The sequence below is a fragment of the Pinus tabuliformis genome, chromosome 6 (genome assembly GCF_031772625.1).
Source record: "Pinus tabuliformis cultivar Carrire ecotype Pingquan chromosome 6, CPIR1, whole genome shotgun sequence".
Lineage (NCBI taxonomy): Eukaryota > Viridiplantae > Streptophyta > Pinopsida > Pinales > Pinaceae > Pinus > Pinus tabuliformis.
The window spans coordinates 1,860,871,592-1,860,888,003 of record NC_142292.1 but is presented as its reverse complement, the minus strand read 5'-3'; the positions used below and the strand labels follow the sequence as shown (position 1 = coordinate 1,860,888,003).

General features: G+C 36.5%; 1 protein-coding gene across 4 annotated transcripts in view; it reads left to right on the top strand.

The window, feature by feature from the left end:
* The first annotated feature begins 13,034 nt into the window (after positions 1 to 13,034).
* The window catches only part of LOC149266510 (uncharacterized), a 624,762-nt gene continuing 621,384 nt past the window's right edge, over positions 13,035 to 16,412 (top strand). For all 4 annotated transcript variants that reach the window (XR_016260157.1, XM_089430592.1, XM_089430591.1 and 1 more), the window contains exon 1: positions 13,035 to 13,497. Coding sequence is in view for 3 of the 4 variants with exons in the window: in XM_089430592.1 (XP_089286718.1) it covers positions 13,350 to 13,497 (148 nt within the window). In the remaining variant the exon portion in view is untranslated. The remainder of the gene's footprint in view (positions 13,498 to 16,412) is intronic.

The following is a 16,412-nucleotide window of genomic DNA, read 5'->3' as shown; positions in this document are numbered from 1 at the left end:
TAAGCACAGAAAAGATATAAGCTCTTCATTTATTAACTATCTAGTAACATGAAAAGTAAATCTAATCCTAAAACATAAATGAAATGCTGAAATGACAAGGTGTAGGGTTAGAAATATAATGCAGAGGATGCCCCATGGCATCAGATGTTATCTTTGAAGAATAGCTTGAGCATTTGTCCATTCGCAGGTAAGTCAAGTGGTTCGCCATCCAATCTGCTCAAGTGGAATGAATTTGGCCCAGCAATGTCTCGAATAATGTATGGTCCCAGCCACAAACTGTCAAACTTCTTATGTTTTCCCGGTTTTTCATTTTTGCGATCCCAAAGGAGAACCATATCTCCAACCTACAAAGATCTAGATCGAGATGATTTATCAAAGCTTTTCTTAATGTTAGATTAAATTTTACATATATTATCAAAAGTTGTCCTATGAGTTTCATCCAACTCCACAATCTGATCAATTCCATTTTGAACAACATCTTTATTAGTGGAAAAATGCTGAAGGAGTTGATAAGATGGAAATTCCAGGTGCACAGGTAAGGTTACATCCAAGCCATAAACCAATTCAAAGGGACTTTTACTAGTAGCTTTCTTTTTAGTAATCCTATTTGCCCATAAAGCATACTTGATTTTGCTATCCCAAGCTCTTTTATTATCCCCTACTATCTTCTTGATAATGGTTATGAGATTTTTATTACTTGATTCAGCAAGTCCATTACCCTGAGGATAGTAATTTGATGAATGAGATAAGACAATGCCATACTTGAAACAAAAAGACGAAAATTCTGAAGAACTAAAAGCCTTGGCATTATCAGTAGTGATCTTAGCAGGGACACCAAATCTAGTAATGATATTATTTTCAATGAAATCCATAATAACCTTTTCAGTGGCATTCTTAGCAGGGATGGCTTCAACCCATTTAGTGAAATAATCGGTAGCAATGAAAATCCATGAGTAGCCATTGCTAGAATTTTCATGAAACTTCCCGATGAAGTCCAGACCCCAATGTTGAAAAGGTGCCTCCACAACGACAGGTTGTAAGGGCAGGGCAGCAAGTTTATGTTTCCCAGTGAACAATTGGCAGGCTTGACAACTTCTAACAAACTTATGCACATCAGAAAAAATTGAAGGCCAATAATAACCAACTCTCAGAATTTTGTGGGCAGTAGTTCTAGCAGCGTAATGACCACCACAAAACCCCGAATGAAACTCAGAAACTAACTTCTTGGACTCAATTTCATCAACACACCTAAGTACTATTCCCTCAGTATTTCTCCATCCAAGGTCGTCCTTCATGAGGCAATCCTTAGTGGCTTTTAATATAAGAGCCATTTTCTTATGAGCAACTAAATGGTTAGGACATGTAAGATTTACCAAGTAATAAATAATGTCCTTGTACCACTCATGCTCTCCTAATCTTTGCGGCTTAGGCGAAGATATATCATTAAGACAAATCAAACCAAGAGCTTTTTCATTACCTTCGGTCATCATTTGAGCCAAGCCTTGGACTTTGACTAACATGGTAGGTCTAATCTCTAAATCATATTCTTGTATTTTAGTAACCCACCTAGCACGAGTCCCTAAGCAATCAGTTTGAGTTAATATATCTTTAACGTAGAATGTGGGACAAAAGCAATGATTTTGGAATAACTCACATAAGTCTTGAAATGCTTAAGAGATTTGACTAAGGCATAAGCTTTCTTTTCCATGGTATTGTATTTTAATTCAGAATTTTGAAGCGCTCTACTCATGAAAGCAATAGGCTTCTCGTGACCATCCTTATTTTTCTGCAATAAGACACCAGCAATGGTATCTTTAGAAGCGAAAGAGAAAATCATGAAATCCTTAGAGTAATTAGGACTAACTAAAACAGGGGCTTTTGCAATAGCACCTTTGATTTCCTGAAAAGCCTTTTTGCCATCTTCTTGCCAAACAAATTTTACATCTTTTTTCAGAAGACTTTGAACAAGCTTAGCTACTTCCACGTAATTAGGAATAAATCTTCTAAGAAAAATTGTTTTCCAAGAAAAGATTGAAGGGACTTAAGATTATGGGGAAGAGGAATCTTTTGGATTGCCTCAACTCTTTCAGGATCAATCTTGATTCCATATTTAGAAATGATGTGACTAAGTAATTTCCCTTCAGTTACTCCAAAAACATACTTAGCCGGATTTAAAGAAATCTCGTACTCTCTACATTTATCAAAAACTTTCCTAAGATGACTTATATGACTAATACCATCCTTAGAAAAAAAAGTAAGATCATCCTGATAAATTTCGATAAACTTCCCAATTAAACCCTTGAAGGCATAATCCATAGCCCTTTGAAACGTAGCCCTAGCATTGGTTAATCCAAACGGCATTCTAATATATTCGAAGGTACCCCATGGTGTGGTGAATGTAGTTTTGTGACGATACTCCTTCTTAATCCATACTTGATTATATCCAGAAAAACCATCTAGTAGTGACATCATTCCAGAACCAGTTACTCTCTGCAACATAGTCTCCATGTTCGGCAAAGGGTAATTATCTTTCTTACATGTTAGATTAAGGTTTCGAAAATCGACACAAAGTCTTATTGTACCATTCTCTTTTCTAACAATCACCAGGTTGGAACACCATGTTGAATGCCTCGTTTTAGCAATAATTCCTGCTGCAAAGCATCTTTGAAAGCTCCTTTTGAACCAAAGGGGCTAAACTAGGATTTATCTGCCTAAGCTTTTGACGAAGGGTTTAGCATTTTCATATTTCAAAGGGATAGTATGCTCCATGACATCTTCCCTATAACCTTTTAGTTCATCGTAAGGAAATGCTAAAACATCCCGATATTCACGAAGTAAATAACTTTTTTCTTTCTTCAAAGTTAGTACCCTTGCCAATTTTGATAATCTTTGGATCTCTAGAAGTACCAATGTTTAACTCGATGTATTCGCCTGGATCCATTTTATTTTCTTCTTTCATCTTTGTGGCATCATGCCGATCAAAGTGTTGTTCTAAAGAAACCACATTCCTAGGAGTAGGATTTATGATATCTTCATGATCATCAGATCCATCCTCCTTAGAATCTATCCGAAAATTTTCAAACTCATCCAAATTATCAAGAAAACGAATCACTTGTTTCTTGTCATCAAAAACTTGCCAATGCTCTGAGTTATCTGGAACAAAAGGCCTAAATATAACTTCCATTTTTATCTTATCCTTAATCAACCCATCAGATAACAGCAAAGTAGAAGCAGCTACAACAAGCTCATCTGCCGAACTATTCTGCTCTCTTGGGATAGCCTCAAAGTCAAGGGCATCAAAGTATTCCATAGTATCCCATACAACATTTCTATAATTCTTTAACCTTTGATTTTTACATGTAAATTTATTTTTAATTTGCATGATAATTAAGTCAGAATCCCCCTTGATTCTAAACAACTTAACTCTTAAAGCCTTTGCCTACTCAAGACCCGACAACAAAGCTTCATATTTAGCAACATTGTTGGTTGCTTCAAATTCCAGCCAATAGGCAAATTTGAAAATATGACCAAGGGGATATTTTAATACTATTCCTGCACCTTTACCATGCCTAGACGACGCCCCATCAAAATACATGTACCAAACTTTATCCTTGAGATCCCCAATCTTTTTATCAACCTTATCATCGAGAAGAACTATGGAATTATATAGGATAGCATAATTCCCAATGTCAGATTGTTCTTTAATTATCTCATTATGAGGTCTCTTAGGATCTTCAACATGGAATCTTTTCTCAGGCTCTCTATTAAGTCTCACAAAACCATCACCTCTAGGAGAAGGAATCATAGCATATGACCAATTCATTTGAATACTCCCTCCTAGATCAGAGGCCCATTTTCTTGATAAAAGCATACCCCAAGCATCAAGCACATCAACAACGACAATGTCCATAACAATCATAATGTCAGGGTAAACTGATAAATGAACCTGTAAATCCTTGATCAAACCGTGAACTTCAATCTTCTTAGAATCCATGGCACATATATTGTAGTAAGGCCTAGAAACTCTTAAATTAAGTTGTTCCATGACCCTCTTGGTCATGACACAAGATGACGCACCAGAATCTAGCATGCAATTATTCAATTTGTACCCATTAACCATCAAAGTAATAAAGAATGGCTGATGATCCTTGTTATCTAAATCTAGACTTTGCAAATATATAGGAGCATCCTGATAATCAACCTCCGGTGCCTTCTGTTGAGAAACATTCACTTGGTGAGCTTCAATAGCTTTTAGTAACTTAGTCCTTTGGGAAGGAATCTTCGCTATCTTGGAGATAGGGACCCAGATTTTTGCATTATTAAACCAACTTCCGAGATCGACATCTAATCCAAAGTTTGAACCTTGGTTAAAAATTTGAGGAGGAATTTGATTCCTGGTTTGATATTTATCCCTTCTTTGATAAGTTAAACCCTTATTTTTAGCAATTTCCATGATTTTCTCTGGAGAAGGCTTCTCACCATATAATTTAACCATCATATCATATTCATTCTCAAAATTATTTATACTAAAAATTGATGTGGAAGATATAACATCTCAATTGTTTTCCTTAACTTCCATCCAATCTTTCATAGACAAAGAAAACTCTTTACCCACACAATTTATTTGAGTACCTGCCCCAAACATTCCATTATCCAGAATCCTTCTAACTATGGGAACTTGCCTCCTCATGAAGAGCATCACAGGCCCGACAATAAGGCGGAGCATCATCGACCAAATCAATATGTTCAAGCAGATTAGGTGGTCTCTGCTCACTATATTGACCTTTCTTCTGCCAATTATTATTTTGATTATTATTATTATTTCTAGGCTGAAAATTTTGCGTTTGAGCTCTTTCCATTTGGACCAACCTATTATGCAAAGTAGTTATTTCCTTAGCATGGTTAGAGGTTAATTTTGCTTGGTTAATCTCCATGCTTTCAATTTTTTGCAGTAATTTCTGAACAAGGTCGTTATCGGATTCTTGAACCTCTTTTCCTTTAGGTTCTTTCAATTTCGTTGAAGCCCTATCAAAATCTGGGATTTCATACTTTCGAGATGCTACCTTATCTTTTTCAAGCTCTACTGCTAAAACTTGACAATCCCTATAATCAGGAAGTTTAGCACGTCTTAACTCATAAGAAGGCTCAGGGCTAAAGGCATCAATATAAAAGTCTCGAAGAGATTTATCAGTAGGTTTATAATCTTGAGGTAATTCCTTAATGATATCATTGAACCTCTTGTTAAATTCTTTTGCGGTCTCATTTTCTCTCTTTTTAATGATACTAATAGCTTTTACGAGATGCCTTCCTTCTCTCTTATCTCCATACTTTTCCTTAAAGGCATTAACAATCGATTGCAAAGAATCAAATGAATTTTGAGGCTTTTCCATAAACCAGTCTAAAGCATCCCCCTCCAAGGTAAGAACAAAACGAGTCATTTTTACATCTTCATGATTAAAATCAACAGCCCTTGCATACTTACCCAGCCATGAACTAAAAGATTTTAAATGAGAGTTAGCACTAACTACATTATTGCCCTGAAAGATAGGTATCTTATCCATTCCATGTTTTGGAATATCATTGGGATAACCTTGAATGTTAGCAAAGTCACAAGGGGCGAATATGTCCATGATGTCGTGCTCGACCAGGTTAGTAAAAAGCAAACGGATATCAGAGAGGGCTTCTTGTCTGAGATTAACAAGAAGGGTATGAGAAGAAAGTTTGTGTAATTGAACTCTGAGAGCCCTTTCAGGATCAGGAGCAGGATTTACCAAACTGCTTGGATGTCTTCTAGTATACACTCTTGCTAAAGATATATGAAATGGAGTCACCACCCGAACAAAAAGGTCTAACTCGGAATAACCCGAAAGGAAGGAAACAAGGATAAGAAAATTATCCTGGCAAGAGACAAAATAATGAGAGGAAAGAGATGAGATGAGTGTCGAAGAAACCAAGGACAGAAAAAACTCTATCATCGGCAACGATGAAAAAAAATGTTGTCGCATAGAGTGTCTAGGCACCGCGACAACGCTCAGATCGGGGGTTGTCACCTTGATCCCTGATCTCTCTGTTTAAGTTGTCTCCCTACAACAAGCTAAGGGGGGTAGACCCTATGGATAAATGGGATGAAGGATAACCAGCTGGGAATCAACTGGCTCGGGAGACACAGCGAGGCAATCAAATACTTGATTAATGCTTAGCAAGATTTAGAATTTGATTAAATTTTAAATGATTAATACCAGTGCCTTATGTAGTCAATGATCCAAGTAATTGATTATCAACTGCTGCTTAGGAAACAAAGATATGAAATCTTTTTAACAATTGCTTGAAAATATTTGCAAAATGTTTAACATATAACAAGCATTAAATAATCCAAGCAATGACGATAGATTTTCTATAGATGCACAATGTCTTAGCAATTAAATTTCAAGAGATGCAAATGCTTTTAAACAACCACGAGATTTAAATGCTAACCAATTTAGATCCTAGAACTTAAATGATTATGCTTAGTGACCCAAATCTAGGAAAATTTACCACTTTCCTATAGTTAATCTTCAGATATAAAAATTTAAGCACATTTAACTATAGAGCAATGGCAAATACTAATACCACAAAAGTTCACCTTCCAAATTTTAGCCTTAGCACAAAAAGACACCAAAATTTTAAATTTGACAATTCCTTAGGTGAATTCCTCAATATGCTAAGCAAGACTAAATGCAGTAAATGATCAACAAAAGATTTCAATTTTAAAAGTGACCCAAACATAACGAATTCGCTTAATAATTTTTTAATGGGCCAAAGGCCACATAAAAATTTAAAAAATATTTAAGTGTATTAGCTTTGACTTATACTCTAGCCGCATAAACCTTTTTTTTTAAATAAGTCAAAAATAAAAAAGGGAAATAAAAATAAAATCGATTTTTTAGAATATATATATATATATATATATATATATATATATATATATATATATATATGTTTTGGATTTCTTAAAAAAAATGAAAATCATTAAATCATAAAATGAAAATACGACAAACCTCATCTACCTTAGCTAACCCAATGAACATACAAAAACTAATAAAATGAAACGCAAAGTGAAATGTTGATTGCAGGGTCGACGGGAGTGAAACAATTTGGCTGGCGACAGAGAAATGGAGAGATGGGAGAAGAAAATGCAATGATTGCTTACAGGGATGGTAGGATAAGAGGGAGCAGCGTTAAGAAAGGCTAGGCAGAAGACAGAGAGGATAGGATGGGCAACGAAAAAAAAACTCGCAGAGAGCTGAGTGAGGACAGAAGGGAGAGATGCTGCGGATATGAGGGTGGATACAACTACGTGGAGGGGAGAGGGTTTCAACACAGGTCCAGCAGGATGAGAAATTGTGGATTCGAGCAGCGTGGATGTCACGTGAAAGGGTTAGCATGATGAGAGGGAGACTGCGAGGACAGTGATGATGGAAGGATGGAGAAAATTGCGTGGAAGATAGATGCTTGTTTGTAGGGATGCAGATAATGAGGAGTGGAAAGGAGATTCATGGAAATGAAGCAGCTAGGCTACATAGGGAGAAAAAGAGATGCGTAGATATGGCAGTAGCCTTGGAACTGCGTGGACGAGGCGAGGACATAGATTCTGGATGGTGGCAACAAGGTTTGTGCAGTGATGAGAGAATAGAGCTGCAGTGCTGAGGAGATGAGAGAAAAACAATGAAAATGGAGGACAACAAGGGTGAGGGATAAAACCCAAGGCAAAATAAATTTGAAAATAATTTTGGACAACAAACAATGAAACCCAAAAATTTCCAGATTAAATTTTGTCTCAGATTTATTAATGAAACCCATATAGAATCATCTCCAGATAAAAAAAAAAATTAAAACCCTGGACTGCAAAAATAATGCCCCTGCAAGAGATGGTTCTGAGGCCAGATCTTACCCTCTAGGGCCTAGATCTGGCTTCAAAATAAAACTTCACCCTCAGATCTACAGCCTATTCCTGAAAACACAAACTCCTAGAATTCCGATATACCCAAAAAATGAATGAAACCCCAGAAACCCTAGTTAGAGAAAATAAAAATAAAATTACAAATCTATGCACAGGGACAACAGATCTATCAAATCTGGCGAGTGTGAGTCCAACTCCACTCCCAGATCTGTTAATCTGAGGCTCTGAAAAGCCAGATTTTACAGATTTTTTTTGAAAATTTTAAATTTAAACAGAGGTGCTTCGCCCAAGACTCTTCCTGCATCAACAATGAAACTTCTTATGATAAGCCTAGGATTTAATCAAGCTGGGCTCTTCTGAAAATACTAATCGAGAGTTGGCTGGTCCAATTGAAAACTTCCCCGAATGCCCGATGATCTAAAAATCAAAATTCTTTGCACAACTCAATTCAACCATTAACGTAGAGCGAGAAAATGATAATAAAATTAAGATTTAATAGAGATATCTGCCATTGTATTCAAAACTTAAATTACCATTCAAACCTCAGTGATCAAGCAAGATACCTGTGCTTAAATCACTCTTCATAAAGCTATCATCAATGGCTAAAAGGAAATCTTTGCATGAAAATAACACGTCTTACATCATTTCCACGAAGAGTAACACCAACAGAAATTAACCCCAAAGTCTTTCTTTATTGCCCATGAAAAAAGATTACAAGAGAGCTTTCACTTAGCACACGACTCAAAGATTGAATCCTTCTGACTGACAAATGACCTCCTATTTAAAGATAAATCTTCCAACGACTAGTTCAAGTGATCCTTGTCAAAGTGATCTCGACCGTTGATGAGGATCAAAATTTATTTTAATCTCATCCATCAAAATTTTAGAAATTTCGAATTTTTAAATTAAGTGCATTTTAATAAATTAATAAATTAAAATTTTGCATTTATTTCCTCAAAACTTTGAATCTGACTTAACCCCAGGGAGCTAAGGCATAAAATTTAGCAAAATAATCAACTAACCTTAGTCCTTGGACCTGTTAAGATTTAAGTTCTTAAAGGATCAACGAATTTTATCTCTGGAAAATTTAAATTTACCTAGGACCTAGGACTTATGAGGGGATAAATTATTTTTCTAACCCTTAGGACATTTTACATCATGATTTTTTACCTTTTTTTACATCTCAAGGGGGAAAATCCATTTGTAAAAGACCCTCACAGACTACCCAGTTCTGCGATACAAATATAATCTAGCAGATCAAGCAATTTGTAATAAAATAACCTAACCAAATAGTTAGGATTATTCCAAATCACTTTTACATAGATTCGATCTAGAACACTAGGACTCCCCTAAGATCCCAATGACAAAATCCATTCCGGCTTTGGGGTAGGCTGATGGAAAACTCTATCGACCATTCGAGAATGGATCGGTGAGACAAAAAACCTCCCAGAATGTAGATCGTCACCAAAAAATTAGGTTCACCTAGGTGATTACATACACAACACGGATTTGCTGAGATTATTTACATTACACATGCAGATTGGGTTTAGATTATAAGATGATCCTCAAGCTGATGATGATAGCTGGACAACACAGACACATCGATCAGGTGCTATCCCTTTTGCAAGAAAGGGGGTGTAATGTTGTGGGTCGTTGACACGTAGTGGTCAACAGGGATTAACCCCTCCAAGTGTTTTGTTACCTTCATTATAAATGTAGTGCTCATCCTCACATGGTCAACTGAGTTTAACACATTGGGCACATTGGTATCCTTGTAATTTACACATATCTGATTGGGAGTCCATATAGTTTCCACTTGCATTAATGGGCCTTATGCATTGTTCTTCTCAATTGATAGCCTTTTTCCCATTAGACACCTAAGTAATCACATTTTGGTTTACTTTGTCATATTGTTGATGAACCACTATTCCTCACATTTTTACTTAAAGTTAAATGTACCATTAATATTTTTTTTTCCAAGGAAAAAATTGTTATTTTATTAATGAAAACAAAATTACATGTTGTAGCTACTTACAAGAAGTCCATCATCTAGTGAAAGACTAATGTTCATAAGTTCATTAAAAAAACAATCAACTAAAAGGTGAGGAGAAAATTTCTTCTTTTCAACCTTCCATCCTTCTCCTTGAGATGGCATGGATGAGATGACAGCTAGTTGATTTCCTTCTAGTCTTGAGGTTTCCTTGTTTGAATATGAATTATCGGGCGCATGCTGACGTTTGATTCCTCCATTGTCCTTTTCTTCAAGTATCCTTATTAGCTGATTTGTAGGGCCCTGTAGTTCTGTTGGTATGTGTGTCTTTTCAACTTTTTCTTCTTTTTCTTGTATGTGTTGTTCTTCCTTATTTGGGATGGGTTCCTTTTCTGCTTCTTCCTCTTCCTCATCTGATTCATTTGGGGGAAATTGCCATCCTTTTGGTTGCTTCCCTGGTTTCTTCTTCCTTCGCTGCTCTTTCTTGGCATCAGGGCACATATTTTGTAAGTGTCTTGTTTGGCGACATATTCAACATCTGAAGGTTGTGTTCTCAAAATCCAGAATTTGATTCCAGCTCTGCTTGTTGTGTGTTAGTTGGATGCGATCTGGTAGGCCTTTACTGAGGTCCACCTCCACACATATGCATGTGAAAGTATATATTTGTTCTTCCATCCTTTGTTCGTTGATCTTTATGTATCATCCTAAGATATTTCCAATAACTTCTAGCACTTGATTATGCTATAAGTGAAGGGGAAGGTTATGCAGCCTAACCCAAACCGACATCCTTGATACAATCACGGTGTTAGCATCAAAATATGGGAACCATGGAGCGATGAAGAGCCCCGTCGATCCCCAAAACCATGGACCTTCCTATAGGATAATTTCTCGTGCTTCCAATGATGCAAACTTTACAATGAAGAAGCCTTTGGAGTAGAGGTGTATGTCACAATTTATTGTCCAATTTGTGAAGATCCAATGAAAAAGATCCATTGGTTTTGGCCAAAAACTGTTAAATCTGCATATGAGGGCTTATGCCTCATAGATTGTGCAAAATTGTTTGTTTCTGGAAGGTCTATGTTCAGTTCTGGGACATAATTTGCCTGCTCCATAATGTATGGATTGGGATTATTATGTGTCTGATTTGAGTTTGTTGTAGCTATTGATTTCCCTTGGAGGATGTTTTTGTAGGAGAGTCCAACATTATTATGTTCCTAATTCGGTTCTGTTCCTTTGGGTAATTTAGATCTAGCAACACCTCTTGTTCCTTTGGATTTACTTGATCCCGCTGCTCCTCCTCTCAGTCTCAGATTGAGGATGATGGTGGTAGAAGGTAGTATGTTGTAGTCATGTATACTTTGTTCATCCTGTAAAGATCTACCACCATAGATCAGGTTTTGTAGGTGGTATGGATATCCCAACTTATTCATAATATTTTGCTTCAGTTGTAATACCTTGTCAGAAGCCTGTATCCAAACTACTGTAGATTTACCTGTTGAGGTTTTTAAGAAAATTTGGAAAAAATTATGTTCTTCCTGTTCTAGGAAGTCAATCCCCTTATATGTAGCGATCTGCGAGGCTGGAGCATTCTCCAACCCTTGTAACTAGCCAACGATTTGGTTTGTGTCGATTTGTAGAAGAGAGGTGCTTACCATCTTCATCGCCTTTGTGTTTCCATTGCTGCAGGTCGTGATCGCCTCTGACCCCTCTGTGCCACAGTCCTCCGCCCTTTCCTCCCAGACACCACGCTGTGGAACCACTCAAAACTGGAAAGAGAAAACTAGATCTGTCCATAACAGGAGTTGATCTGCTACGTAGAGCTCTAGATCTGAGAGATATGGCCGATACGGAGACTGATTTACTACTTGGAGCACCAGATTTGGGAAGTGGTCACATATCCCTGAGAAAAAAACTAGATCTATCCAATGCGGGCACCGATCTACCACTATGGTGCCGAGATCTTCGTTAGGTTGAGGTAGATCTGGATCTAGGTTCCCCGAATATCTTAGAATGCGACTTTGTAGAAGTATACTAATCTTGTTATACTCTCGGCTTGTTTGCAACGTGACCATCGATATTCCAGATGATGTGGAGGGCAAGTGAATGAGGGTTTCGTTCCATAGGAACACTTGACAGTTACCTACACGACCCGCAACATCTAGTCGGCGCGGAGCAATGGATTTCCTCAACACTGTCGTGATTGTTGTTGCGATTGCCATCTTCAAAGCTCGTATTCTCTCCTGCCAACAATTAGATCCAATCCCCCAATCTTACATCAAACGTACCATCAATCTTGTTCTGTAATGTCCTTGATTTTGGGAGTGTGGAAATTTCCTTCATGCTTGCCTAACTATCTTGCTTAGGCTAGCAAGAGGGGAAATTACTATGGAGTTTTACCCAATTTGTTATATTATATAAAAGGCTAATTATAATTTAATAAAAATGTACAAATATTATTTTATTAGAAAAGGGAGGCAAAAAATCACTTGTAGAAAGTGCCCCCGACCAATAAAATAATATTAAAAGGGAATCTAGAAGTTGGGAGAAGACTCAATGAAAAGTTATAAAAAAGGGTGGATTCATTTGTTAATTATGCTATCTCATCATTCCTCATTGCTATTGAAGAGAAGCTCAAGAAAAAGTGAAATCCTCACACTAGTTTTGGTGGATTTCTTCCCAACCTAGCTAGTCTCTTCCTTCTTCCGTGGACAATCATTGACACCCTAGTTAGTTTATTTTTAAAGATCTCACACAGCTTGTTTGCAGAGGTAAGATTCAATAAAATTGCATATTAATCTAAATCAATAAAATAATATATATTTTTTATTTTTTGAAAATTTATAAATTTTTATTATTATTATTATTATTATTTTTTTTCACTCACTTTATATCTTTTAATTACAAAATTAGGTTCAACGTTTTCGAAAACACCATCCTACCCAAATCATGCAAGCTTCATAATTGGTACTTACAATTTCAAAAATTCCTCTAATTTAGAACCGCATTTTGGAAAATATCCAAATTATAATAACATGGTCGAAACTTTTTTAAAATTTTGAACGTAATAAACCGAATTATAATAACATGTGTAAAATACAGAGCTTTTTGAAATTTTCGAATACAATAGCATCGGATGGAATTGTGCACACCTGCATGAACCCAAATCTGATTCCTAATTGGGTAACGAAAAATCGTTCTATAACAGATATCCACACATTCATTTCCAATCGGAGAACTGAAGTTGGGACTGTGGTGAAGGGATAGCCATTGGGCGGATATGGGCGGGCAATTCTTTGTCGATTTCGTACTTATATCCTCAAAATTGGTCACAAAAGATTCGAAAAATCTCTCTCTCGGTCCCAGAAATTGTTTCAACATTCAGAATATGGCGCGGGATGCTTACATTTTAACAAGCCGGAAATGCTAAGCACGGCACGGAGAAATAGCGGTAAAGTTAGACCCATTTGTGCACTAAAGCCAGCTCCCCTTAGTCTCCCTACGATTGGCTCAGGGACGAGCGTGCTTCAAAGTTCCCTACAGACATCTGTCAATCTCATTGCAATTTGCAGTAAGTTCCTTTATCTTATTCAAGTCCTCTGCATAGAAAATATGGGTTATGTAATCTGGAATTTAATATTTCTGAGACTATAACTTTTTCTTATTCTGTAATTCTAAATACTGCTATAAATTGTGTAGTCAATTTTTTAAGATTTAAGGCCATTCTGGGCAGGTTTATCGCGCACAGGCAACATGCAATTTATATGTCTTCCACAGCCTTAATAGAGCATGCCTAGCTAAATAAATTGAAGTAAAAAGCACGTGGGGATTCCACAGCCTAACATTATGAAATATCATTTTTCAGAATTAACACTGTAATGAGTGTTACTTGAATTATTAAAACTCATGAGAAATTGGACATGAGTGGATGATTGGTCATAGATGAAGGATTTTGAATTGTAGTTAGTTTTGAAAAATGATATTTCAGAAGTAAATATCTTAAAATATTATGGAAGTCCTTTAAAAGATCACCGCCCTTTCTTTTACTTATAGACGAAAAACAACCTCCTTTATATTATATGTCTTCCACAGCCTTAATAGAGCATGCCTAGCTAAATAAATTGAAGTAAAAGGCATGTGGGGATTCCACAGCCTAGCATTATGAAATATCATTTTTCAGAATTAACTTTGGAATGAGTGTTACTTGAATTATTAAAACTCACGAGAAATTGGACATGAGTGGATGATTGGTCATAGATGAAGGACTTTGAATTGTAGTTAGTTTTGTAAAATGATATTTCAGAAGTAAATATCTTAAAATATTATGGAAGTCCTTTAAAAGATCACCGCCCTTTCTTTTACTTATAGACGAAAAACAACTTCCTTTATATTATAAATTAAATGTACATCATACTGCAATGTTCCTTGTAAGACAAATTGCGGCATAAATGAATCTTGTGTGTACTGGATTTTCTAATTTTGGTTGTAGATTGGAATGAATGCTTTTTTGTTAATTATATTAAAACCCTCTGGAATATCCTGAAACTCTTATCTATTTGGTTAACATTACTTCCTGATTAGATCAATTCTTGGCCATGGCCTTTGAATGTTTGGTTTGTTGGTTTCCTTTCTCTCTTCTTCTGTTTTGGAACTATAGAAACTTGTTTTATTCCAGTACCTTCTTCTCCAGAAAATTGAAATTGATCCTTTGCTTTGTCACTTTCAAGGATCCTTCCCCATTACCATAGTAAGGTTCCTTAATCTGCTTATTTTGATCACTCATGTCCTTTTGTGCTATAACAGAGCTCACTTGAGTACTGCTCACCATCCTCTAAAGACTAATTTTTGTTTTGATTCAGGTTTTTCTCCCATTCCTTATCAGCAGTTTAATTTGGTTCATTTTGATATTCCAAAAGTTTGTTGCTTTGGACTCCGATTTTCCTATATTGAAAATTGGGCACTACTGGCAGGCTGCTTTACGATTGAGCTACGCACATGATATCATGATGGGCACCCTTTCTGGTTCAATATCACAGTCTGTATTGCTATCTCCAATAACCCCATTCAAGAAACAGGTTGGCTCAGGCCTCTGTTATAGCATCTTTTGCCTCACTTATCATTAGATGTATGTATTGGCCAAGGTAATGTTCCTTTCCTTTGTGCAGGCCTAAGTTTATCTTAAAAAACTTTCTCCCAAATTTTATATGCCAGCTGCCCATATGAAAGTCATGTATATACGTGGATACTTGTAAAGAAATCTGCATATGGATTAAAATATATTGAAAAAATATAAAACATGTGTATTTTTGGGCGGGGTTTACGGGTTACACTGGAAACTCACCTATAGAGTGTTGAGAAATCAATGTTAGTAGAATTAGGGTTGGATTTCTCTTTCTTGATAATTACTTGCGAATTATGTTGGCTTTTTTTACTTATTTGTTATATTATCTTTCATCAAGCAATTACCAAATTATGTGTGCATGAAGATCTGTTAAGTTATGGTATGTTCTATGCTTATAACAGTTTACTTTTTTTTCTTATTATATTCCACCGATTAGCAATCACATATAAAGTAAAGTGCAGATAGAACATTAAACGATCGACAGAAAACAAGCCAAGACAAGAGACACAAGATGTGGCGGCTAGCCAGGGACAAACCCCACAATGTGTGGGGAAACCCTTTGATCAAATCTTCTTTTATCTTCAATAATTCAGCAGAGAGAAATAGTACAATAAATCTGATTCATATCAGCAGTAGCAAACCCTAGATCAGTAGCATCAGCATTAGCGGCTTCATTATCAAACTAGGGCAGACCATATCTCACAAACCGACAGTCGGATTGACTTCATTCCACCACAAAAAGTTTCGGCTTCCAGAGGAGGTTCAGATGAACCTACAGCGCAGTTCAGATGAGGAGATCTTCTAGGCCACGCAAGTCAATCTTTACTTCTGCAGTTGCAACTTCAGTTTCAGCAGTTTCCGGCCTCAAACTAGGGCAGTCGATATCTTGCAAACCATTCGTCGGATTGACTTCATTCCACCACCAAAAGTTGCGGCTTTCAAAGGAGGTTCAGATGAACCTACAACGCAGTTCCAAAGAGGAGATCTTCTAGGCCACGCAAGTCAATCTTTACTTCTGCAGTTGCAGCTTCAGTTTCAGCAGTTTTCGGCTTCACATGTGTGAGAGAGAGAGAGCCATATCAGCGCAGTAGAGAAGAGACTCATATCTACGCAGTAGAGAGAGAGAGATGTGATGAGATGAGTGAGTCTAAATGAGGAAAAGTCCTCTTATATTTATACACAACGTTGGTGGGTGAATAGATGCGACTGTTGGGCTTCTGAGCCTACATGAGTTGTAGGTCGGCTTGATAATAATTCCATAATCAAAATAAATTCATATCTCCATGAATACTTATCGGAATCGGATGATCTTTATATCAATCCTACACCTCTCGACGAGAGGAATCTAATAAAAATATTATCAG